The sequence below is a fragment of the Emydura macquarii genome, unplaced genomic scaffold (genome assembly GCF_026122565.2).
Source record: "Emydura macquarii macquarii isolate MOO-44397 ecotype Brisbane River unplaced genomic scaffold, CSIRO-AGI_Emac_v2 contig_450, whole genome shotgun sequence".
Classification (NCBI taxonomy): Eukaryota; Metazoa; Chordata; order Testudines; family Chelidae; genus Emydura; species Emydura macquarii.
In genome coordinates this window covers 685,392-712,980 of record NW_027130587.1, presented here as the reverse complement: position 1 = coordinate 712,980, position 27,589 = coordinate 685,392, and the positions used below count along the sequence as shown (strand labels likewise).

The window sequence follows — 27,589 nt, the reverse complement described above, 5'->3', positions numbered from 1 at the left end:
GATAAATCACTGGTGGCACCAAAAGAGATTCAGCTATTTGTTAAACACCTCGGGATGAATGGTGTCAGCTCCTGCTGATCTGAATGCATCTCTCTCCATATTCTTTGAGCTGTTCCTTCCCCCTCCTTGTTAATGTTTATTGTGTTAAGCATCTCAACACCATTCGCTCTCTTAGCAAAGTCTGAAGCAAAATCGGCAGGGAATCAGCCCAGGCGTGTTGGTGTTGCTCTGTTAGCTCTTTCCCCACTAGGCAGGGCCCTCCAGCTGCCTTAGCCGGCTCTGGCTCCTGCCCTGTCCTAGAACCGCTCCCAGGTCCCTGCCAGGAGAGAGGCGCTGTGCCTGGGCACCGAGCAGAGCAGGCGGCTGCTAACACAATGTTGGCCCCAGAGCAGTGAGGCACTGGAAGCTGGGCTGCCCTGAGCGGCACAGCGCCCACGCGGGCTCCACCCAGCAGGCAAATCCCTCTGCCCTGTGCAGGGCGGGCCCAGCAGCGCCTCAAACCCACCAGGCCCGTCCCAGCCAGCCAGCCCTCCAGCTACCTGGTCACAGCCACCCGCCCTGCTGCCCGCTACCTGCCCCTTGAACGCGGCCGGCGGAGCAGCCTCTCCCGACGCTCCCTGCGGCTGCGGCCGCGGCCGGCCCGTGGCGCGCTGAGAGGCGAGGCGCGAGGCCGGCGCGCGCGTGCCGAGGGCTGGCGGGCCTCGCGGCCGGCGCTGATTGGCGGCCGCTGCGCTGCGGTTGGCCGCGCTGAGCTCGCGCGGCGGCAGCGGCCGTTGGGTGCGACGCGCCCCGCGGCCCCCGCCCGCCATGGAGGAGTCTCTGCTGGCCGCCCCCATCAACCCCAACAACTTCCCGGCCAAGCTGTGGCGGCTGGTGAACAGCCCGCGGTTCCGCTCCATCCGCTGGGACACGCGCGGCGAGGGGCTGCTCATCGACCAGCCGCTCTTCGAGGCCGAGCTGCTGGGCGCCGGGCCGGGCCATGGGGCGGGGCCGGGGGGCGACGGGGCCGCGGCCGCCTCGGCCGAGCTCTTCAAGACCACCAACTTCACCAGCTTCATCCGGCAGCTCAACCTCTACGGCTTCCGCAAGGTGGTGCTGGGCCCGCCGGGCGGCTCCCCGGCCACCCCCGGGCCGGCGGGCGGCGGCTCGGCCGGGCCCCTGCACCACTTCCACAGCCCGCACTTCCGCCGCGACCGGCCCGACCTGCTCGTCCACCTCAAGAGACTCACCAGCGCCAACAAGGCCAAGCTCGCGGCCGGCCTGGAGGTGACCAGCCGCCCGCCCAACCGCTTCCAGCGGCTGCTCAGCACCTCGCTGCACGGGGAGCCGCTCCTGCCGCCGCAGGGGCCCGGCAAGGCCGACAAGGCCGGTGAGGCGCCGCGGGGGCCTGGGGCGGGCGGTGACAGTCGCTCCCCGCGGTACATGGCGAGTGGCAGCTCAGGGGAGCCTGGGGCGGGCCGGGTGGGTCTGGGTCAAGAGGTTTGCAGCGGGCCTGCTGGTAGCGAGGCCTGTTTGGCCGCCCTGACCCCGGTGGTTGTTTAGGCCGCTGGTTACATGCACGAAGGTAGTGGCGAGGGGATGGGTTTGAGGGACTAGTGACTTGGCCGGTCTGAACAGACTGAGCCTTTCTGCACTCCCCGTAACAGCTGCACTTTGTCAGTTGGGGTGTGTGTGTATTCACACCTCTGTCTACAGATGTCCCCATCATGCCCCTAAGCACCAGTAACTTTATGCACATGACATTGGGTTGAGGGTGGTTTCTCCGTGCATAAAGTTACTGATATGTATAAGGATGTACACGATCAGGGACTAAAATCAGTTTTTATAGTTGTTATCCCTGAAGAGCTTTCATTGATGGATACGGATTCTGTTCTTTCTTATGCATCTTGTGTATTGCTTGCTAAGTTCCAGTTACACCTGTACAACCCCTTGCTGTCCATGAGTTTGTATGAATGGTAGCTAGGTGCATGATGGCTGTTTTGTGCTAAGGAAAAAAGATGCTGGAGTAATAATCCTGCAAAGTATCTTAAGAAGTAGAATTAAAAGCTAAATAACTTTCCTAGAGGAATGAATGAGTAGGTGGAGGTTAAATGGAGTATATATGATTTGCAGACTGATTTCAAATAGGAGTCAGAAATTTTATTCTTCTCACATCTTCTTAAGGGCGTTACTTGGCTGTGCAAGTGATGGTTTGAAGATCTCCCCAATTCTTGCTTCATTCCCCCAGAGATGACCAAAATGAGTGGTTATGATGTGTAAAGAAGGCTTGAACTTTTTTCTTGAAAAAACATATATATATATATATATATATATATTTTTTTTTTTTGGTTTAAAATAGTAATTGAAATCTTGTCCGTTCTGTGTTTTCTGGGAGACTCAATGGACAACTGGAAAATTAGGATTACAACACTTCAGAAACCTGAGAAGGGAAGGGACTCCTAAAGCAGACTTGCTTAATTTTTGTTTTGGTTAACATGGTTTTAGTTTGTTAAATACTTTAAAGCTAGAAGGAACCATTGTAATCATCAACTCTGACCTCCTCCATAACACATCATAGAATTTCATGTCATAATTCCTGCATCAAACTTCTGGGTTACATGCTCTTGTCCTTTCAACTAAGGACTGAGAGAACTCCCATTGCAGGTCTCTGGTCCTCCAAGAGGACCCCCAGAAATAACAGAGAGGACAAAACTGGAAGTCAGTTTTGGATAGACTCAATGTGAGGTCTGCGCCTCCCCTCCCATCCCTTCCCCGGGCAAATTTCAAGTTGCTACATTAAACCTGGGCACACCGGAAGGTCTAAACAAAAAACTTGCTTTGCTGGAATTAAAATCCTTAGTACATTTCCTCCTGTCCTCCTTTTTGTGAGTGACTGAACCATTTTTGCTGAAACTTTCTACAAAAAATTCAGCCTGGATCAGACTCCCTTCATGGAAAATATCAACCTAAATGGTTAAAACTTAACAAAGTTTTAACAACTGAAGAAAAGGTTTTGTAGTGGGAAGACTTGGACAGCCTTAGCTACAGGCATTGCTGCTAGCTCTGTCTGTTATAAAATAAATATCTCCTTTTGCAGATCACATTTAGCGCCTGTTCCCTGTATCACTATCGCCACCTCCCCCTCTACAATTTACTCCTTAGCCCTGGTCTTCACTGACCTGGCGATTTGGCGGCAGTCGACGAGAGTTATGCAAGCTACGCAGAGTAGCTTGCGTAACTCCCGTTGACTGCTGTGCTTCCCTTCTGCATGGTGTTTTCACTGCACTGTGCCGACAGCAAAGTTGCCGCCGTCAGTATAGATATACCCTTAGATTGGTTAGTAGAAGTTGTGTGATTTGTAGTTCTCCCTTTCTATACTGTTGATTGTGCCTCTTACCCTTACTTCCAGAGAGCAAGAAGCTAGTGCCGAGACTCAAGCCTGGGATGTCCGGCATGGAAGCAGAGTGTCCTATTATCTAAAGCCCAGCATTCAGAGTTTATTATTAACTCTTCCATCTTTGGGTTTTTCTCTGTTCTTTTCATCAGAAGGTTTGTAATAAAGCAGTTGAGCTGAGATTTTCAAAGCTGCCTAGAGGATTTGGGCCCCAGTTCCCTGTGGGCTTCTTTTAGGTAGCTTTGAAAATCTCATCTTTGGAATCTAGCACTCTGTCTTGTCTGCCATACTACTTCATGCTTGTCTACTATACCATATATAGTTTACCAAGGTGCAGATTCTAAGTAACTGGGATTTATTTTGTTGACTTACTGTGCAAAAAACTACTTTCCAAATTGTGGGGCCAAGAACTTGTTACTGAAGAATTTTTTACAAGGGATTGAAATGCTGCATTGATAACATTTAGAGCCAGATACTACTTTATTGTCATATGGTGAAATACAATTTGTGTGTGGATTGAGAAGCATATTTTATTATCCTTTATTTATTTCACAGCCATGTAATTCTAGTAAATATATTCTTTTTAATGCAGGAGTACTGACCGTAGGACAGTTTCATCGGTCATTTCGGCGAGACAGTTTATCTCCTTACTCCTATGTATCTGCTTCATCCCATAATCACAGCACTTTATCATCAAAAGGTTCAGATCGGACTCCAATTCCTCCCAGAACATGGCAGAACTCTCTTGGGATGCTTCCAGGGCAGATGGAGACTTCCCCAACTTTTTCAGACAAAGGGGTTCCATTTCCTGTACTCCAGAGGTTTCCAACAGAGGTCACGTACACGCTCCAACCCAGTGCCACTTCCGTGCACATACAAGGGCCTCAGACAATGACCACTTCTTCCCAGAAATATAGCAACTACACACCTTCAGCACAGTACTCCCAAGCCTACTATCCAACAGGTATGGTAAGGGTCTAGCAATTGCCTTTCAACAAGATCTTTTAAATCAACAGTTTTTTCCTGCAATGCACTTTAATGTATACATATTAAATGAGACTTAGAATAGAAAGGAAGAGTATCAAACCTAAAAGAACTGGGAGAACCTCCCAGCAAAGTTCTTAACATTTATTCCTTACCGTTCTTGTTCTGAAGTCTATACACGCCTTCCAGATTTTCTGGAAAACCACTCTGACAGGTTTCAAGGGTAGAGGAGAGGAGAGAAGTTTTCCTTGGTGGGAAGTTCGGACATGCACTTAACTTCAAATAAATTAACTTGAAGAAAACATATTAAAGGATCTCCTAACAATCCCATATAGGATATTTTACCCTGTTTGAAAACTTGTGCCACCGTTTTTGCATTTTCTCAAATTCTTTCTTGCTTTCTTATAATCTCCATGCATTTCTGGATGGAAAGCGACATCCATCTCTCCATCATTCTTGTAGTACCATCATTAAAGTTGCACTCATTCCATTTTAAGTTTATTTTTGACATCTTTCTTCTCCTCCTCCCCCAAATTACCTCCAAAATTCTTGTCTTTAGAGCAGATGTAATGCCCACATTACTGGTACCTGGTTCAGTCTCTTAAGTGGCTACTGAAGGAATTGTTTCATAGATTTGAAATTGGTGAGGCATTCAGAGAGAGCTACTGATCTGGACTTGAATAAAAATCTTTCTAAGTATAATCACAACACTGTTAATACATCAAAAGTATAAAAGAATGACCTGTCTTATGCATACCTGAAACGTAATGGGGAACACCTGTGTCTGGTGGGGGATTCCCAGGGTTGGGGAAGGGGTCCCAGCCATGCACTTCTAAACAAACACCCATTCTTAGGAGAGGTCAGAGTTAACCCCTGGATCAAAGACCACAATAACAGAATAACAATTTTATCTAACCCAGGTACAGCCAGGAGTAGACTGAGGTCAGGAGTTATGCAGACTTTCTTGCCTTGATACAGCATATAGCACATAACTCACCCCCATAGTTGGCTAGACACACACAGACTCTCTGTCCCATGCCAATGCAATCCTCTCTTTCTCCTCCTCACTTGGGTCAGTCCAACCTGTCTCTGCACTTTGGATGCTTGTTTGTATTGTGAGCTCTGACTGGTGTTGCTGTATGGTTTCAGCCATATTGTCAGCTCTAGGTTGTGCGTCTGTAAGAGTTCACTTTTGCAAGCACCAGTGCAGCAGCTGGCTCTCCTTCAAGCAGCTTCTAGTTCAGACACTGCGCCTTGATGTCTCTCTACTTCAGCTCAGCGCTGCTGCTTCTCAGCTCTTTCTTTGTTCTCTCTCTACATCTTCCTGGGCTTGTTCCCTCTCCTGTCTCCCATCTGTTCGTTGGCTCAAACCCTCCCAGAAGGTCCATAGTTAAATCTGTGTCCTTATTTGGGAGTGGCACGCTCATCCCAGTAAGGTTTGTGCAGAGTAGCAGGGAAGCGGGTAAAAAGGGGAGAAAAGAATGGAAAAGGGAAGAGGCTGTCTACTCAGTCCCACATCTGTGTTGAGGAAAGAAAGAAGGAGCCTCAGCCTAAACTTTCCATAGTCTGACCCTTCCCAACTAATTTGGGAATACACTTTTCCCCTTTCATCCACATGAATTTGGGATTGTATTTGATTAACTGTCAGTCCTCTGCTCATGTTTGGTATTCCAGGGGACCAATTTTAGGGTTCTTGCATGGCCAATTTGCATCAGTGCATTTAACAATAGTTTTAACGTCAATATGGTTTCAAGTGTACCCCAAAATACCTAAAATACACTATTTTAAGCCCAAACTTGTTGTTGTATCTTATATGTTTATAATATGATACATGTTGCTAAATCTTATGACCCTTGCATCAGCCATTCATGCTAACTATTCAGGCCTTCTGCTAAATGCCTAAAGCATATTGCTAAGTCTGTTTTAAGATAGTCTTTCACTTTGTGTGCTCCTAATTGCATTATAGTTATGATTATTCATTACTGATTTCTTAAGCATGTTAACTTTTCCTAAAGGTATAGGCTATTACCTAACCCCGATTATAAATTATCTAAGCTTAGGTCAGGTCACAGGTTGAAGATCAGGTCAAGGGTCAACACTTTTAATCTTCTCTATGAATAAGTTTAGAATAACTGGTTTAAATGCGGGGAAAAAAGTTTGTTTTAATGTTAACTAGTTCTATGTGACCATCTGCAGTGGTGGAACACTTTGATTTTGTATGGACTCTTTTGAGATGAGTTTCTTTTTAGCCTGCCTCAACAAAGAAAGATACATTACATTTGTGGCTACAGAGGAAGAACAGAATTCTTTAGAGATTTTCTAAATTGGGTCATTTTAACATGGGGGGGTAAAGAAAGGGAGCAAGTACAACCCTATGTGCGCATATAGTCCAAAGTGAGAATTCTTTCAAAGTACAGATGAAGGTGGAAAGTTAACTATTCCATAAGTATTGTTGTCAGAATAACTTAATTTTTTTTAAATGTAACCATTGTTCTTGCAAAAATAGCATACAATACTCATGTTAGTACTGAAAGTTTGTCATAGTGTCATTTTTCTCCAAATAAACCAAAACCAATTTATTCTTGCTACCACCCACATTCCAGCTTCACTATCACCAAGGCTGTCAGATCTCATACTTGGAGTTTCTGCGTCTCATGGCTGAAATCTTTCCCCAACTCCCTGCACAGTGAAATATGCATACATAACTTATGTACACTTCTTCAGGAGTTCTGTTGGGAGAACTTGTCACCTCATACCCCTAAAATTGAGTCACCACCGTTTCCTTTCCAGTTTTTTTCCACAGGGAAATGAAGCCCCAGTGAAGGATTCAGGGGTGTCTGTTACAGACACATGGCATGCTAGGGAGAAAGGGGCTCTTGCCCGATGTCTTGCCGTATGCAACCTGCAGAGAGGGCCTGGAGAAGCAACTAGGCCCTGCATTATGAGCTTCAAACTATCATCACCTCCCAGCAACAGACTGTCTTGATGGAATCCCTTTCTACTTCAGAGATAGCATGAAGTAGCTGCTGCCACTCTTCTTCCAAGGTGGAATTGCAAACATGAGCATAGGAGAGCTGGTGGTTAGAGAATCATTGTACCCAACTTTCAGAGGGGCTGGGGCTTAAGTGCAGAATCTCCTCTTCTCCCTCGCAGGATAGTGGGTCAAGTAGAGGGGGAATTTTCATTCCTCCCTGTAGGGGACCGTGTGGTTGGCATTGCCCCCTATTATGGTTACATTTTTAAATCTTGAAGATTCTGAAAAGTAAAGGCATGGTTCAAATTAAAATAGGGGAAAATCTTGGTATCTGAAGCTACTTTCCACATGGCAATTCCACTCTTGGCTTTTAGCTTGAGAGCAGCTGGGTATCTTCCTAGCTTTATGATTTTGGGTGTTTAAGACACTGATAACTGAATGCAAGCCATTTCCCTTTGTGTGCACTAACTGAGACACTTTCTTACATGTACACTTACTGTCTGTGAAGACTCCATCAACCACCATGAGAAACAGGATGGGAAGTGTGGAAAGGTGGTTTGGACCATCCCATGAGGAGGCAATCACCGGACCTATACACTCAAATGATTATCCCTCCCCCCCCCCCCCCCGCCATGATTTTTTTCAGACTCTGCTTACACATAAGGAACATGATAATTACACCTACATCACATAACCCCATTCTAGAATTGTCCAGGAATTCTGCCCTACAGTACACATTCCATCCCTGAACTGATGACCATCACTTACTTTCAGCTAAGATCAGAATGCTCTGTCTTCAGGGAAGAAGAACCTACCATACGGGCTGGCCCAGAAGCTCCTGTGTCCATTTCTGTTCCAAAACAGTCATATGGAAACCCATTCTCACCATGCTAACTATAAACATTAAAACTTTGGCACAAAAACATCCATTCCCTTCACATGGCTCCTCATAGAACAATGTTCTCTGATAATCTGTGACAAAAGAAACAGGAAGGAAGAAAACAAAAGCATCAGTGGCAGAAAATATGGGCAGACACAAGCACCAGCATAAAAATTCCTTTTAAATGTATATCATGGCCTTGAAGGAAGCAGTGATCACACTTCTCTTCTGCCATAGCAGCTGCTAGATCACTCCATGCTTAATTCTTAATTGTGAATTGCTTTTTAACCCAGAGTGCTTCCGTTTGTCTGCAGAAGCAGAACATCTTGCTGCAAAGAACTATTTGCTTACTTCACTGAGAAAATTACCTACATGTGAGTGACTTCTCAGGAGACACAAAACAGACATAGGCCCAGAACAATAGGTTTTTGGATAACCTCAATACATAGAATAAACATTATTATTATTATTATTAAGATGACAGAAGTGAATCTTATATATTCGAAATCCCTTAGGCAGGTAATACTAGATTTCTGGAAGTCAGCTGGCTGTGCCAATATTGAAATGTTTTGTCAGGGTAGGACATAGAACTCTTTACACTGAACAGAGGTTCTAGAAATTTGATAACTTTTCTGTTTGGATTCTTTCTAGCTGTGTTACAGTGCTGCTCACCTACTACTCACATAGATCCTCTTAGTGGCTGTGGCAGTCCTACAGCCTCAAGCTACACACACTGCAGCTATTTTCAGGTGAGTGCACTAAGTTGAAACAAGAAGAAGCCATGTGACCAGGGTATTATGAACTTCTGGGGAGGAGGATATGGAATAGAAAATGGATATCTTTGAGAGTGCATAGAATTAACTTGACTGTAAAAATACCTGCAAGGAAAGCTGCATATAAGTGTGTGGTTTTTGTAACTGAATAGTCCTTGGGTGAACAACATGTCAAGCATTCCACTTAGAACCACTTGCTGTGGATGAGGTAACCACGACATAAAGAAAAGCATAGCTGACTTCTCCAGGGTTTCTATTCGTCTTGAGTGAACCTCAGTTTTTCAGACTTCAATATTAATGTTGATAAATCTGGAATATTAGCTATCCTTCAGGGATTTCCTGGTTTGAACAATGAGTTTTTCATAACACTGAAATCTCTCTAATCTGCATACCAAGGGGACTTCTAATTTGCACTTCTGGAACTTTATCTAGTGCTTAGCAAAATCAAAGATGACTTTTTAAGTTGGCTTCTTCTCATCCTCTCTAATAGGAGAGTAACCTAATTAAAATGGCAATATTACCTAAAATACTATATGCAAATGCCCCATCTGATTCTAACAAAGAGGGAAGTATCTGACTTGGAGGGCCAGTGTTTATTGGATATCAAAAGGTCTAAAATGGAAGGAGAACTTGTATTTTTTCATATGAGACTGGTTAAGTGAGTTTAACTGAGAATGTATATCCCTCTGTGTTCTGAAAAGGGGTTGGTTTCTCTGAACCTGATTATCTGGTTGTCTTTCTTGCCAAATGTACAAAACCCCAAGCATATCAATTCTAATCCTCTAGTCAGGGCCCTTTATATGATCTTGGAGAAACATAAGTAAGTTTAGGGCCAAATTGTCGTCTGATTAGTGTAGTGATGGAGAAATATAAAGAGGCACTGGCTAATCACATTATGGGTAGCAGCATGTTTCACTGAGCTGCTGTTCTCTTCCTTCCCTGACCCCGCTCCCTCACCACCTGGGAGTTGGGGGATCTCTGCTCATATGGTCCTAGGATGTGATGGGACACTGGCCCATGTGATGGTTTGGTGGTGGGGGAATCCTGGCTCTCTCCACCCACTCCTGCTATAGTTGCTCCAGCAGCTCACATGTATTCAGTGCATTATCTGCTGCTGCTACTTTGGCATTGGTGTGGCCCAGTCTTCGAATCTTCAGTGATTTTTGGCAGACTGACAATATTTCTGTGAGGAACCAAGTGAGAGAATGGAAATAGTGATTTTTAACACTTTGTCTTTGCCAAATGTGAATAGCATTTCGCAGGACAAACGAAAGACATTTCTCTATAGTTAGGGGATTCCCCCTTCCGAATACCAAACACCTGCTTCAGACACTTGCAGTAAACAGTGGAGATGTGAGAACTTTTCAAATAAAAGATTACGAGGATTCTTTATAATGGAAGGATTTATGCACTCTAAATGTAGGAGTTACTACCAGCTCCTGCCAATGTTTGTGTACACATGATGGTATTATAGCTGTATGGGCCAGGTTTTCCAAAGGTATTTAAGTGCCTTAAGATGTAGATAGGTGCCTAGTAGAATTTTTGAAAAGTGATTAAGCAGGTTATGCACCTAACCAGTTTAGGTGCTTTTGAAAATCCCACTAGGCACCTATTTGCTTCTTTCTGCACCTAAATATTTTGAAATCTGGGCTATAGTGCTTAATGACAGAGTTATGATTACCTGAGCATTTCCATTCCAAAAGGCCTGTTTTCAGTTTCGTATAACTTTGTCTGACTTTCGCTTTTCAGGCTGAAATTTTCTAGGTTTTTCTCTATATTCCTGTAGAGTTTAAGCAAAAACTGGTTCTTGGTTTTTTTCCCCCTTCTTTAGAAGGAAGGGAGTGGAAAAAACTGTTGTATAGTTTTTAAATAAACACTTCTACCACTTTATATTGAAAATAGAAACTTGAAATTTGGTACAGTGCTAGTCCATAGACTGGACATATATCTTTCAGTGGCTAGTGAAAATCTCTGATTTGGCTGAATCACAAGGACCTGTTTTACACACCCAGTTAAATTTCTAAAATAATAAGGGTCTTTTTCATAATGATATCCTAATATTCTGTTGGCACTTTGTGTATAATGATGCTATGTGGAATTTTATATCTCCTGTCTGTGCTCAACTACCCTCATTTCCAAAAACTTATTGAATATAACCAAGACAGATTTTGGTGATCCCTTCCATCCTCAAGGTTTGACACTGTTCATACAATTTTTCTTGTCCTGCATATCACTTGTGCAAGATGACACCTTGTTTTTTCTGAGATTATATTATGCCTGGAACCCTGGATCAAGTTTCTCTCACTTTACCTTTAGAAGTCTTCGCTGTTTCAAAGATATAAGAGCATCTGCTCGCCTTTGTATTTTTCCACTGGTGCTGAAACAGGGTTGTACAACACTTCAAAAGGTGAAGAACAATGACAGGTGCTTGAAAAATATACCTGACAACTCCGGCTAGACTTATGGTGACTGAATCTTTGGGCCATTCTAAAATTTGAAATAAGGAAGATATTTCTTCCCATGTTGATCACTTTCGCTTGTGGGTGAATAGAGGGTAAGAGAACCTTAGAATTCATTGTTGGTCAAGCCTAAATTGTAAGTAAGTATGTTACATCCTTTCCTGTGCAAGTCCTTGGAGTTCAGTGACTGTAGGACTCACAAAGACATGAGATCTTGGTTCCAGTTTTTCAGAGGGGACCTTTACAGTTCCAGAAGGGAAAAGGATGACTAGGTCCTGGTTACTGTTATGTTAAATCCTTGGAAAGTACTTGTATACAGAGAGAAATCAGCACGGAACACAGAGAGATGCAAACCCATGAAAAGTCTTTATTGAACTACACTAAAACCAGACAGGACTGGCTGATCTATCCCCTAATAGTCTAACTCTATTGCTATGGCAACAAGCTAAGCTCTGTTGCTACAGCAACCTAGGCAATAAGGCAAGACACAAAATACACAACATATTCCTGCTCCCTTAATGAAAATACCCATTTAACAGAACAATCACTAAACTGGGGAATGAAGGTAGACTGCCTCATTTCCCAGCTAAACCCCGGCGATTGTTCTGCCCTGTAATGTGGGTTTGCCCTAGCTAAAGACCCAGCCTTTGAGGAGGTCTTCTCTCTCTAGGTGGATTATGGCGGACTTCTGGTGTTCTTGCACTGGAAGGTGTTACTGGTGCAGGTCTAACAATGGGCTCAGGACTCAAATGAGGTATGTTTCTGTAGGATAGTAAGGTGTCCAGATGCTTTTGAATGGATGAATGTCTCCTTGCAGATCTTAAAGCTTATTTCATGGTCTGCACAAAATTTTTAGCTAATCCATTGTTGGATGGATGATATGGTGCTGAGCTGATTTTATGTATCCCATTTGCTTTCATAAAATTTTCAAACTCCTGAGAGAAGAACTGCAATCCATTGTCACTCACAAGTTGTTCTTGCAGACTGAAATGACTAAAGATTTCACACAAGTTTCTGGATAGTACTTTCAGCAGTAGTGAACGGCATTACAGAGACATCTAGCCATTTAGAGTGGGTGTCTACAACAACCAGGAACATGCTTCCTTCAAATGGACCAGCAAAATCAATGTGAATACACTGCCACAGGTTTTCAAGCCAGTCCCATGGGTGTAGGGGTGCCAACTGAGATGTGTTCCTCACACTCTGACATGAAGTACAAGCTGTTGCCTTCTCTTCAATGGCCCTGTCCAGGCCAAACCACCAAAAGTAGCTTCATGCAATTTCTTTCATGTGCATTATTGCACAGTGACCTGAATGTAGCTGTTCTAACATCTGTGATCTCAGTAGTGGTGGAATAATGACACGCATCCCCCAGAACAAGCAACCAGAATGGGTTGATAACTCCATCCTCCTGGACATGTAGGGAAGAAGGTCGGATGAGACCTGAGAGTCCCATAGAGATGTTCCATGCATCACTAGGTCCATAACTTGGGACAGTACTGGTTCAACGTGAGTTGCCTTCTTTCCTTGAGTAGCAGTGATGGGTGTGTTCTCTACCTGTTCAAAGCAGAAGATTTCTTTCTGGCCAATATCTTGATGTTTGACTGGTAAAGGCAGCCTTGAGAGACCATCTGTATCGCAGTGCAGCATGGATTTCCGATATTTGATCTCGTGTGTGGAAAGCAACAATACCTATCGTTGCATACAACTAACAGCCAATGGTGGTATGCCTGTATGTGGTCCAAACGTTGATGTTAGAGGTCGATGATCTGTGAGAAGTGTGAACTTCTGTCCAAACAGGTATTGGTGAAATTTCCAGATACCGAAAACGATTCCCAGTTCTTCACGTTTGATTTGGGCATAGCTAGTTTTTGCTTTGCTTAAGATGAGTGAGGCAAAAGCAACAGGTCTCTCCTTTCCCGAAGGCATAATGTCTGACACGACCGCTCCCACTCCATAGGGGGAGGCATTGCAGGCCAATTATAGAGGTAAGGATGCATCAAAATGTGTCAGAACCTTTGAATTTAGCAGTGCGCGTTTAACCTTGTTAAATGCAACATCACAGGCTTCAGTCCACTTCCAGACCTCGTTCTGGCCAAGAAGTTCATGTAGTGGTTTTAGTAGTGTTGCTGACTGTGGAATAAACTTTCCATAATAGTTCAATAGTCCTAAAAAAGAGCGAAGTTGGCTTACGTTTTGAGGAGGTGGAGCTTCCACAATAGCCTTGACTTTTGCAGGAGCCTTAGGAAGGCCAGTAGCATCTGTGATCTGTCCCCAAATATTCAACAGAGGGCTGGAGAATTCACATATGTCTTTGCGGACTCATAGGCCATATTCTTCCAGTCTTTGTAAGGCAGCCTCCAAGTTCTTAAGTTGATCCTCCTCATTCTTTCCAGTCACCAGGATGTCGTCAAGATAGCACTGGACTCCTGGCAAGCCACTCGAGATCTGGTCCATAGCCCTCTGGAGCAAAGCTGGAGCAGACGTTATTCCAAAGGGCAAGCGACAGTATCAGTACAACCCTTTGTCAGTATAGTCAACTGCTCTTGCGACTTCTCATCGACATGCATCTCTAAATACGCCTGACTCAGATCAATCTTCCTGCACTTTTGGCCACCAGTCAAGCCAGCGAAGAGGTCATCAATGCAAGGAAGAGGGTATTGCTCTGCACACACCACCAGGTTAACAGTGACCTTAAAATCCCCACAAATCTGAATGGAGCCATCTTTCTTCAGTTCTGGAACAATTGGGGTCCCATTGGCTGTGGGTATCTGGTACTAGGACGCCATTTTTGACCAGGTGCTCCAGGGCCACTTCAACTTTTGATCTGATGGCATATGGCACGGTTCTGGCTTTCAGACATTTTGGTTGGCTATCAGGCTTAATGTTCAATTTCACAGTGATTCCCTTCATACTTCCCAGGTCCTCTCCAAAAACAGCAGAATGTTTCTTTAATATAGCTGTCAGACCTGTTTCTTCTTTAGCCATCCTGTGCACTTCTGCCTAGTTCAGCTGGATCTTTCTAAGCCATGACCTTCCCATTAAGGCTGGGTAATTGCCTTCCACCACAAACAGTAGCAATTTCACAGTCTGTCCATTGAGCTCCACCTTAACATCAGTAGTGGCCAACATGGGTACAGTTTCTCCAGTGTACCTCTTCAGAACAGTTTTTGCCAGTGGAAGATGCTTTAGTTTCTCCTTATACACAGTGTCTGAGACCAGCAAAACTGCTGCGCCGGTGTCCAGTTCTATGCGTGCAGGTTTACCTTTCAACAGCAGGGTTACCCAGTATTTATGTGAGCCAACTGCCATGGACAAGACATGGAGTGTCACTACTTCTGACTGGGTGTCACTTTGATCATCCTGAGTCTGCTCTACCGCGTGCAGATTTTCCTTTTTGGTCAGACAGGCAGCAGGCTTCTTTTTCTCTGGTTTGCCCGTTCTGTTTGACTCTTCTTTCTTTTGTTCGCAGGCACGCTCTTTGTGTCCCTTTTTGCCACATTGTCGACACTCTAGGTCTTTACACCAGCATTCTGATGCATGGTGACCTGGCTTTCCACAGCGTAGCATTCCTGGCTCTCCACTGTCTTGTGGGTAGGTTCTTGTGACACCTTATGCACTCTAGTTGATGCACTAAGCTGTTGGGCTTCCTTTGCGGCCCGCATCAGAGAGAGTGCAATTTCAATGGCCTTATGCCAGGTGAGCTGGGCCTCTGTCAATAGGCACTTCTGTATTGCTTCATTGTGCAGACCACACACTAACCTATCATGTAGGGTGTCATTTAACACATCATTAAATTCACAATGCTCAGCAGGCTTCTTCAGAGCTGCTACAAATTGCACAATTGTTTCACCTTCTTCTTGATTCCTTTTGTGGAACCTTAATCTCTCTGCAATTATCAGCAGTTTTGGAGAGAAATGTGCCACCAGGATTTTCACAATGTCACTGTAAGATTTTTGTCTCTCGCTTATCAGGGTGCACTAAGCTGCGCAATAAAGTATACGTTTTCACTCCTACAACACTTAAGAAAATGGGCACCTTCTTTGCATCTGTAATTTCATTTGCAAGCTGAAAATACTCAGTATATGAGTTCCATTCCTCTAGAGGCTCATCAGAAAGTCCCAGGGGCCCCATAAATGTAGCCATTGCTGTCCCTCTTTTAGTGTCTTTTATTCATGTGTGTTGGAGTTATTCACACACAATTGCTGGTGATTTCCATTCACTAGCACTGCTTGTGTTTTTTTTCCCCATTCCCAGTCTCTGCTTCATTTTGGTCAGAATAAAGCAGAGTCTTCTTTTAGTTTCAGTTTGAACTGTCAGTGTAAACAGCCCTGCCCCCAAAACAGCAAAAAAAATTCCTCCCCCCCCCCCCCCCTTACTTTGACTTTTTTGCTGGTGCAGCACAGGTTGATCCCCTCCTCTGTTGCCACTTTTGTTATGGTAAATCCTTGGAAATTACTTGTATTCAGAGAGAAATCAGCACGGAATACAGAGAGATGCAAACCCATGAAAAGTCTTTATTGAACTACACAAAAACCAGCCAGGACTGGCTGAGCTATCCCTTAATAGTCTAACTCTATTGCTATGGCAACAAACTAAGCTCTGTTGCTACGGCAGCCTAGGCAATAAGGCAAGACACAAAATACCCAACAGTTAAATATTGCCAGTTATTCATTTTTATATTCGTGAGCATGGGCAGCACGTGATCTTGCCTTCAGGGAGGCTGAGTGGGGTGGCACCGACGCACAAACTGTGTCCCGCCTCCTGCTCCGCCATTCTCCCGAGATCCCTTCCTTTGCCTGCTGCTCAATCCTCTTGGCCCCCTCCTCCACCTGCCACTCCTGCCTCTCAGGGGAGGGGGCGAAGAGGCACAAGTGAGTGAGAGGCTTTGGGGGAGGAGGGGCAAAGAGGCAAGAGCGGGGCCTGGGGTGGAGAGATGGAGCGGGAGCTTCTGGCAGCGGCTGTTTGGACAGGCAAATACCTATCACCTATATTAATGAGGATGGCATCTGGCATTTAAATTAAACCAAGATGCTGAAAAATTGCTTTAAAAAAGATTAAATTTTATTGGGGGGCAGGGGAAATCTCAAAAGTCTTTTCAAGGCGATATGGACCCCTATTGGGGAAATGTACAGAATGTGAATTACATAACTCTATTGTAAAAACTTTTTAAAAATATGATAAAATGGGGCAGGATGGTAATATCCTTGACTGGTAGAATCACAATGGTGGAAATGAACCTTCTCCCTAGGATTACATTCCTACTGCAAACAGTTCTATAAGAAATTCCTACTGAATTATTACTTACAATTTTACAATTTATTTGGAGGCAAACAAATTTCCTAGGCTTAATGTAATGAAAGATATACTATAGGCCAGTATTGGAAGGAGGATTAGCAGCCCAAGATATTGGGAGGTGGAGGGAGTATTGGGCATCACAACTATGGCCTTCATTCCATGGTGTGATGAAGTTTTCTGTACTCTATAGTGACAATTTTCTTCTCAAATTATCAGAGACTTGCTTAAATTTCTTTAATCTTACCTTAAAAAAAAAAAAAAAAAAAGAGAGAGAGAGAGAGAGCACACCAGCCCTCCCTCTTCATTAACAAAAATGAGATGCTGTCCAGACTTCCCTCTAGGAGGACAGAGAATGGGGCAAAAATGGACATGCAAAGTGCAAGGCAGGTATTTAAGGGGAAGTAATTGATGGACCTGAGACACTACTAAGAACTTGATGAGATCTTAGGTTTGGTTGATAATAGTGTTGATACAATACACTTAGACTTCTGTAAGGCATTTGACTTGGTACTGCATGACATTTTGATTAAAAAACTAGAAAGATGCAAAACCAACATGGCACACATTAAATGGATTTTAAAAGCTGGCTAACTAATAGGTCTCACAATGTAATTGTAAATGGGGAATCATCATTGAACAGGTGTGTTTCTAGGGTGATCCTCTAGGGATCAGTTCTTGGCCCTATGTTATTTAACATTTTAGTAATGATCTGGAAGACCACATAAAATCAACAGCTACAAAGTTTGTAGATGAAACAAAAATTAGGGGAGTGGTAAATAATGAAAAGGATAGGTCCCTGATTCAGAGCTATCTAGATTGCTTGGTAAGATGGGTTGAAGCAAACACTATACATTTTTATACGGTTTAGTATACATGTATACATCTAGAAACAAAGAATATAGATGTACTTACACAAGAAGGGACTCTATCCTGGGAAGCAGTGACTCTGAAAAAGATTTGGGAGTTGTGGTTGAAAGAGTCTAGTGGAGGGCACCAAAATTGATTAGGGAGCTGGAGCATATGACTTATGAGGAGAGGCTGAGGGAACAAGGCTTGTTTAGTCTGCAAAAGAGAAGAATGAGGGGGGAGTTGATAGCAGCCTTTAACTACCTGAAAGGATGTTCCAGGGAGGATGGAGCTAGGCTGTTCTCATTGGTAGTAGATGACAGAACTAGGAGCAATGTTCTTAAGTTGAAGTGGAGAGGGTCTAGGTTGGATATTAGGAAAAACTTTTTCACTAAGAGGGTGGTGAAGCACTGGAATGGGTTATCTAGGTAGGTGGTGGAATCTCCATCCATAAGAGGTTTTTAAGGCCCAACTTGACAAAGCCCTGGCTGGGAAGAAGTTGGGGTTGGTTCTGCTTTGACTAGATGCTGGACTAGATGACCTCCTAAGGTCCCTTCTAACCCTAATTGTCTATGATTCTAATCAGCTGAAACATGAGCTCCTAGTTAGGTGTTGCAGCCGAAAGGGCTAATTGCTTTCCTTGAATGTTTAACTAGGGAAATCTCGGTTAGGAGTAGAGAAGTTATTTTACCTTTGTATCTGCCATTGGTGGAGTAGTGTGTCCAGTTCTGGTGTCCACAGTTTAAGAAGGATGTTGATTGATTGGTGAGGATTCAGATAAGAGCCAGAGAACGGTTAAAGGATTAGAAAACATGCCTTATAGTGACAGAGTCAAGGAGTTCAATCTATTTAGTTTAACAAAGAGAAGGTGAACGGGTGACTTGATTAGTCTAGAAGTACCTACATGGGGAATAAATATTTGATAATGGATTCTTAAGTCTATCAAAGAAAGATATAACATGATCGGATACCTGGAAGTTGAAGCTAGACATATTCGGCCTGGAAAAAAAGTGTAAATTTTTAACTGTGAAAGTAATTAAGCATTGGAACAACTTACCAACGGTCATGGTGGATTCTCCATCACTGACCATTTTTAAATCAAGATTGGGTGTTTTTCCAAACGATATGCTCTAGGAATTATTTTGGGGGAAGCTCTGTGGCCTGTGATATACAGAAGGTACAACTAGATGATCATAATTGTCCCTTCTGGCCTTGGAATTTATGAATCTAAGAAACTTTCAATATATCTAATATTGTAGTAATATTTTTCTTATTCCAGTTCACTGCATTTTGTTTTCCCAGAATCCTCCAATGCAATCTTATCCAGTTGAATTTTTGTCATCTAACTGGCCATGCAATACAGCTGATGAAAACAAGAAGACAGAAGTAAATTTAGAGGCTGTCTTTCAGATTGTAGATGAGATGCATTCATCCCCTAAGCTGGAGATGGTGAAGGTGGAACCTGTGGAGAACCAGTGTCCAACCCCACAGCCTAATACAGGCCAGCAATTGATAGTTAATCCTGGGAATAATGATGCACATTCCTCAAGTCACACCAGTCAACTGGAGCCTCTTACACCTGTAGGTTCTGAAATTACAACATTTATGGTGGGAACAGATCAAGCAATAGCCTGTTCTCTGCCACAGTCTTCTGAATTTATTTACACTATCCACACCACCGAACCTGTAGAGAGTGCTGCTGCTCAAATAGTGCAGGAACCTGCAGCCACACAGGAAGCACATGCAAAATTGAAAGAACAGATGAACCATGTTTCAGCTCAGTCTTCTTTGGTGTTTGTTCAGGAGGGACTGCCTTTCAGTCCACAGCAGGTAAGGGGTAAAGAAAGACTGCAGCATGTGTTCCTGTACAGGATATTCTGCTGTGATAACCGCACTATAGCACAGCGAGGGCCTAGACCTACAAACTATTTGTGTGAGTAGTCCCATTGAAGTAATTTATGTAAAGCTGTAAGAAACAAAAGGGTTGGCTGGATTGGATATCTAGGGTAAAATTCCCAGCTAATGTAAATCCGCATCATTCCATTGGGATCTGACCCGTAGTATTTACTATATCTTCTGTCGCTGTAAGTGTTATTCCAAAATCCTGAGCAATTAATTGGGGAGACTTAGTGTTCTTAGTTTATGCAAACTATTTAACTCAGTTTTTTTTGTTTCACTGAGGAAAGATTTCTCTGAACCCTATATATTGTAATATCCCATAATGGATTTGATTGTTATTTCTAGACATGAAAGGTAAAAGAGATGAGCAGGACAAGATGTGCAGGATACATGTATCTTGTATTAATGAAAGCGCTGGTGTGTGTCTGCCAAGTTACTTCTGCCTAGAAGTGAGGCCTCAGATATGAAATATAGAGTTAAGCACCTGTTTATCATGAGATTGTGATTAAATCCAGGTCTTCCCAGCCCATTTGGTCTACTTCCATCTTTTACTTTTTACACTGGAGAGAGAGCATGAGTGCTTAAAACAAAAAGCTTTCCTTAGAAAGCTTAGATTATTTCACCAAAAAACTGAAACATTTTGATATGGGTATCCAATTGTGGCATCTCATGGAAGTTGAAATTTAGTTTCCTAATATCCCTTTCTCCTCTATGGGCTGAGCTCCCCTGCTCAACTACATCTTTCATGTTGAACCATGGCCAGAGACTTCCATTGTGCAACTGCTTCCCCTCACCACGAGAGGAGATGGAATTGTCATGTCTGATCATGGAGCCCAGCCATTGGAGGAGAACGGGAGCATGAGGAACTATGGCAGCACTTCCAAATCAAGATATTTTGGATTTCAGGCTTTCGCCAGAGTTTTATTTTTCACGGAAAAGTTTTCTCAAACAATTGTTTAAAAAAGCTTTCATAAAACTTTTAGCCGGGGGTGGGGGAGCCTATAATCTGACTAATTCTACATTTAATCGTACTTGGACCATGCATGTGCTTCCATTTATGCTTGCATTGGAGAGTAACAACTATTCACATCTTTTCAGCACTTGTAGGTTCAAGGCCATTTTAACATTACATTAAGTGTTATAGTTGTAGTTAAAGAAATAACCCCTCTATTTTAACCTTCAGAAAAACTTTTTTTCAACTGAAATTTTTCACGAGCGTCTCAAAACAAAGATATACCGAGATACCAACAAACAATTGTGGCCAGACATCTTGTCCCCTTATTGCTTACACTCTCACCCCAGTTTATTTTAATGTGTAATTAATAGATTAGACATGTTCTGGCACTCTGAGACTGCAGCTGACAACTATCTTGCTGAACAGTAAAGTTACTTGAGATATTAGTATATGCTGGTACAATGAAAAAGTCTAAAAACTAGTTTTTATTTTGTAATATTTACTTAAACAGAAGAATGTTACTGCATGAAAGATCACTTTGATTAAATATTCGACGTAAAACCATTTTTAGAAATGCACATAGAATTGGAGCAATTGTGCATGCAAGTGGCTAGATGCCTTACTGGTCATTGGAGTATGCAGTTACACGTTCTTGAGCACAAGTTTAAAAATCTGACCTTGAAAATGATTTTTTTTGTGTTAAATATTATATTAGGATAGAGCTCACATTGCTGATGTGATATTACAGATCAGCAATATGCTCAGAAATACCAATTTTAAAAAAGAGAGCTTTTATTTTTACATTTATTTTACACAGTTTATACCTTATGAAAATTCAGACTGCTGTGCCGAGTAACATTGGACCACTTTATGGCACCTATGCTCCAAGTAGTGTTTTCTGTTTATGGAATGTCCCTTGAACTGGACTTTCCATGAGAGAGAAATATTTATCTGCAATAAATTCCCGAAAGTGATAACAGGAAGTATTGAGTGGGTTTTTTTTTTTTTTTTTTTTTTTTTTTTTTTAAGGTGGATCCAAGTATTAAGTGTCAAACGAGTCCGTCAGAGACAGTTTTGTCTTCGGAGCAGGTAGGATTCCTTATTTCAGAGGTGAGACCTGTGAGCAAATCTGTCAAAGAAACAGCTCCATCCATACAAGCCAGGTGCAGAGAGAGAAGAAACAGTTCACAGAAGGGCAAGTCTCCTGGTAAGAATTGGGCCTATAGCTTTTCCATTGTTTAATGTGACTGGTGACTAAGGAGCCATGTAGTCAAGACAGAGAGAATGATGAACAATATAGCTTGGTTTACATTTGAAAGTTATACCAGTATATCTATTTTCGTTAAGGGTGTAATATATTTTTTTTAACTGAAATAATTATACCAGTACAACTCCCAGTGTTGGCGCATTTGTAGTGGTATAAAGGTGCTTTATTCCTGTATGCAAAGGGGAATAAGTTATACTGGTATAAACTGTTCCATAAGCACTTTAAAACTGATATAACTTGTTCATACTAGGTGGGTTGTACTGCTTTAACAATATTGGTATAGTTAAACTATCTTGATATGGTTAATTCAGGACAATTTTTATCTGTAGACAAGCCCTAAATAGTTTGTCACTTCAGGTGACTTTTTTTTAGAATATTTCTTGTTAAGGTGGAATAATTAGCTCAATCTTAATTGATTACCACACAACTTTTTTTTATTGTTTGAGCTCTGCTTGGTACTGGGAGTGCTTATGCCAAAGTCTCCTGGATTTAAATATTGATTGGAGTGATGGGTGTTGATGCCCAGTAGTGACCCTCATTCTTGTTTGGGAAGGGGCGGGGTCACATTAGAGATGTGTGTCCTATTTGCAGAGGTTCTAAGAAAAGGGCGCCCAAGTTGGGGGACATGTGCCTCCGGGATTACATAATGCATTGGTTCTCAACCTTTTTTTACCCAGGGATCCCTACACTTAAATAAACAAACCTGTGGACCTCCAACTCCCTTCTCATTATTTTGTTGCTCATAATTTGTTTTTTTACATTACTTTAATAGTTATCACAAATATTACTGTAGAGAAATTATTTGAATAGATCAACAAAAATCAAAACAAATTAAAATACTGACACTTAACTGATACTAATGATAAATTACAGCATTGCTAGGTGTTGTTTGGGGGGCACTGGAGGGGTGTGTGTGTACTGGGGAGATCATTTGGGGGGGGGTCCTGGAGCAGGTACCTATGGCCTCACACTCAAGGTGGGGGGCAGTGTTGCGCTCCCTGTCATGATAGCAGAGCAGCTGGTGAAGGTCTGGGATGCAGTGTCAGCCCATCAGTCAGACCCTGCCTGCGGGCATTTCCCCCTCCCCTGGCCCTGTCACCCCTTCTATCTGGGCACTGAGGCCTCTTGAGAGGTGCTTGCTGGCTCCACTTACCTGGTAGGCTGGGGTGGGAGGGATCCGACAGCTGTAGCTGCAGGAGAGGGACCAGAGATGACTGTGGAGGTACGCTGGAGGGGCTTGGCCAGCCATGTGTGGCTGGACTTAGGGAGGGAGCGCTACCTCCACCTCATGACTCACTTCAGTGGCTGGTCTGCAAAGCAGGCAGTGGGAAGCGCTGGGACTCGAGCAACAGTGAAGGTGAAGCAGCGCCATGTAGTGTGGGAGGGAGGAGGCTTGGCCAACTTCCCTGGTGCTTCCTCCCTCCCCATGTAGCATGGACATGCAGTGAGTGTGGCTGCCAGGGGGAGCCACTACCTCCTTGCTGCTGCGCGTTACAGGGAGAGGTGGGCCAAAGCCTTGTCTCCCACGCCCATTGCCCTCTGGAGCAGTCTGCGGTAGTCCCTCTGGATTGGTCCCTTTGAAGGACAGAAATGTGGGGAGACGTGACTCCACGTGCTCCCCCCAAGTGTCACCTCTGGGAGGGAGCAATCTGTGTGCAAACCCCCTTCATTATAATGGCGAACCCCTAAGGGTCCATGGATCATGGGTTGAGAACTACTGACCTAATGGACACTGTACTTCTACTAGCAGTGGAGCTCACTAGGTCTGTCCAGTGCAGTTCATCCACTACCCTGTTGGTAGTGCCTTGGCATCTTATTGTTCTGACTACGGAAGAAGCAGAAATCTCCTTCTCTGAGCCTTCTCAGTAAGAAATGTAAGCATTTGGCACAAGCTAGGGGTCCGAAGCCTAAGAAGAGTACTTCTTTTGTCTACAGTGTGGGACTTGATATCCACCCTCACAGCATTGAGGTTAGAGGCGGGCATCAGCTCCACTGCTCCCCAGAACAGTCTCATAGTGTCACTCACAGATTGGAACCATTGACTCCTTGGGGCTGTTGAGACCAGCTACATCCATTGAGACTGTAGTAGATTCAAGACCATTACTGACTGGAGTACTCCAGGGGCATATGCAGATGCAAAGGACCTTTTGGGTCTGTCAAAACTGAGTCTCCACTTACCCACACTGTGAAGTACTCACGTCAGTACCCCCACTGGCAATAGTTCAGAGATGAGCATCTTCTATAGTGCTGCTATCCACTCCCATGCTTCTAGCATTGGAACCATGTTATTCTGCATCATTGGCACCAGCACTTATAGAAATGTAAGGCTAGACTGGACCTTGAGAGATCATCTATTATTTCCCCCATCACTGCCCTCAAGGCAGGATCAAGCATACCTAGACCATCCCTGAAAGGTGTTTATCTAACCTGTTCTTAAAAACCTGCAATGATGGGGATTCCACAACCTCCATTGGTAAGCTATCCTGGTATATAACTATCCTTATTGTTAGGTTAGATATTAGGAAATACTTTCTAAATCTCCTTTGTTGCAGATTAAGCCTTTTACTACTTCTACTTTCAGTGGACGTGAAGAACAACTGATCACTGTCTTCATTATAATAGCTGCTAACGTATTTTAGGACTCTCATCAGATCCCCCCTCAGTCTTTTTCTCAAGATTAAACATGCCCAGTTATTTTTTAACCTTTCCTCATAGGTCAGGTCATTTTTGTAATTCTCCTCTGTTCTCTCTAATTTATCCACATCTTTCCTGAAGTATGGCACCTAGAACTGGAAATATTACTTCAGCTGAGGCATCACCAGTGCTGAGTAGAGCAGGACAGTTACCTCCTATGTCTTACATATGACACTCCTGTTAAAGCAGTCCAGAATATTAGCCTTTTTCACAATTGCATCACGCTTTTGAGTCATATTAAATTTGTGATGACTCCCAGATTCTTTTGAACTTTACTGTTGCCTAGCCAGTTGTTCCCCAATTTGTAGTTGTATACTTTTTATTTTTCTTTCCTAGCTGGTGGTATTTTGCACTTGTCTTTGTTGAAATTCATCTAGATGATTTCAGACCAACTCTCCAGTTTGTCAAGATCATTTTGAATTCTCATCTTGTCCTGCAAAGTGCTTGAAACCCCTGCCAGCTTGGTGAGATCCACACATTTTATAAACATACCGTCCACTGTTACCCAAGTCATTACTAAAAATATTGAATAGTGTTGGACTTAAGACAGATCCCTGCCTGACATCACTAGATACCTCCTTCCAATTTGAGAGAGAACTATTATCATAGAATCATAGAGTTGGAAGGGACCTCAGGAGGTCATCTAGTCCAATCCCCTGCTCAAAGCAGAACTAACCCCAGCTAAATAAGCCCAGCCAGGGTTTTGTCAAGCCGCAGTTTAAAAACCTCTAAAGATGGAGATTCCACCACCTCTCTAGGTAACCCATTCCAGTGCTTCACCACCCTCCTAGTGAAAAACTTTTCCTAATGTCCAACCTAGATCTCCCCCACTGCAATTTGAGACTGTTTCTCCTTGTTCTGTCATCTGCCACCACTGAGAACAGCCTAGCTCCATCCTCCCTGGAGCCCCCTTTCAGGTAGTTAAAGGCTGCTATCAAATCTCCCCTCATTCTTCTCTTCTGCAGACTAAACAAGCCTAGTTCCCTCAGCCTCTCCTCATAAGTCTTGTGCTCCAGCCCCCTAATCATTTTGTTGCCCTCCGCTGGACTCTCTCCAACTTCTCCACATCCTTTTTGTAGTGGGAGGCCCAAAACTGGACACAATACTCTAAATGCGGCCTCACCAATGCTGAGTAGAGGGGAATAATCACTTCCCGTGATTTGCTGGCAATGCTCCTACTGATGCAGCCCAATATGCTATTAGCCTTCTTGGCAACCAGGGCACACTGCTGACTCATATCCAGCTTCTTATCCACTGTAACCCCCATGTCCTTTTCTGCAGAACTGCTGCCTAGCTCATCAGTCCCCAGTCTGTAGCTGTGTATGGGATTCTTCCGTCCAAAGTGCAGGACTCGGCACTTGTCCTTGTTGAACCTCATCAGATTTCTTTTGGCCCAATCCTCCAGTTTGTTTAGATCCTTCTGTATCCTATCCCTACCTTCCAGGGTATCGACCACTCCCCCTAGCTTAGTGTCATCTGCAAACTTGCTGAGGGTGCAATCTACCCCATCCTCCAGATCATTAATAAAGATGTTGAACAAAACCGGCCCCAGGACCGACCCCTGGGGCACTCCGCTTGTGACCGGCTGCCAGCTAGACATGGAGCCATTGATCACTACTTGTTGAGTCCTATGCTCTAGCCAGTTCTCTATCCATTTTATAGTCCATTCATCCAACCCATACTTCTTTAACTTGCTGGTAGACTTGTTTCTTTTTTTTCTGGTCAGGCTGGTGGATCTCATAATTCACAGGCCCAATGGGTCGAAGGACCTCGTAGGGTCCTTGCCGTTTGGCCAGCAACTTCAACTCCGTCGAGGATAGTAGTACCAAGACCCGCTGCCCAGGTTTGAAGGAACGGACCCGGGCTCCACCTCTTGTATGTCTTGGCCTGACTCTTCTGGGTGGCCTGAAGATTTTCCTGGGCCAACATCCCTGCCTGGTGCAGGTGTTCCTGGAGCTCGAGGACGTATTGGAGCATTCCCTTGGTTGGCGACGGGGTCTGCTCCCATTGCTCCTTCATTAAGTCCAGGATGCCCCGGGGTTGACGGCAGTATAGCAATTCAAAGGGGGAAAATTGTGTGGAGGCCTGAGGGACCTCCCGGATAGCCAAGAGCAAGGGTGGGATCAGCTGGTCCCACCGCCGCAGGTTTTCTGGGGGGAAACTTCCTCAGCATGTGCTTTAGGGTACAGTTAAAATGCTCCATCAGGCCATCAATCTGGGGGGTGGTAGACTGAGGTCCGGAGCTTCTGGACCCCGAGGATGGCACAGACCTCCTGCAGGAGCCGGGAGGTGAAGTTTGTCCCTTGATCCGTCAATAGCTCCCGGGGCAGGCCCACCTGGGCAAACACTTTGACCATCCCGCCACTGTGCGGGCGGTGGCGTTCTTCAGGGGGATGGCTTTCAGGAAGCGGGTGACATTGTCTTCCATAGTCCCACCAGGTCTATGGGCACTCGTTCGAATGGACTCCCCACCAAGGGAAGTGGTACGAGTAGAGCTCGTGGAACTTCTGCCCGGGCCACTCGTTGGCATTCGGGAGGGGAGGCACAATAGTCCTGGACCTCCCGGTGCACCCCCGACCAGTAAAACCGGGCGAGGACTCAGGCGAGAGTTTTATCGATGCCTAGGTGTCCGGCAGCCGGAATATTGTGGGCTGTTTCTGTCCGGCCGGGTCGCTGCAGCCCTTCCTAGGGTCCAGACTCCGGGGAGGCTACAGCACCTTCCTACAGGACTGGTTCATGTGGAATGATTAGGCAACTTTAGGAATAAACTTCAGGTGAGGTCTAAGTGTGACCTTATCTGGGAAGAATATCAGATATGGGGAATGTGCCATCAGGACTGCTATTTCCCCAATCCTTCTAGCCAACGTAATTGCAATTAAGAAGAATGTTTTCATCAATAGATGTGACAGTGAACAGGTGACCAGAGGCTTGAAAGCGGGTCTTGTAAGCCCTCTCAGAGGAACACCATCCATAGACCTGTTTGCCACTCATCAGAACACAAAGTGCAAGCGGTACTGCTCCAGAACAAGAATCAGCCAGCGCTCTCTGGGTGATGCTCTTCTCCCCTGGGACAAGGAACATCTTTATGCCTTTCCCCCATTTCCGCTTCTACCAAAGGTCTTGTTAAAGATAAAGAGGGACAGAACGCTCATGATCCTCATTGCCCCCATGTGGCTGAGGCAGACCT

The 27,589-nt window shown here is 44.2% G+C and overlaps 1 protein-coding gene across 1 annotated transcript in view; it reads left to right on the top strand.

Annotated features, from left to right (window-relative positions):
• Positions 1-807: 807 nt before the first annotated feature.
• Positions 808-27,589, top strand: part of HSF5 (heat shock transcription factor 5) — a 64,061-nt gene continuing 37,279 nt past the window's right edge. The window contains exons 1-5 of the mRNA XM_067537659.1: positions 808-1,369; positions 3,966-4,337; positions 8,863-8,960; positions 18,890-19,417; positions 21,471-21,648. Of these exons, the coding sequence (XP_067393760.1) occupies positions 808-1,369; positions 3,966-4,337; positions 8,863-8,960; positions 18,890-19,417; positions 21,471-21,648 (1,738 nt within the window). The remainder of the gene's footprint in view (positions 1,370-3,965; positions 4,338-8,862; positions 8,961-18,889; positions 19,418-21,470; positions 21,649-27,589) is intronic.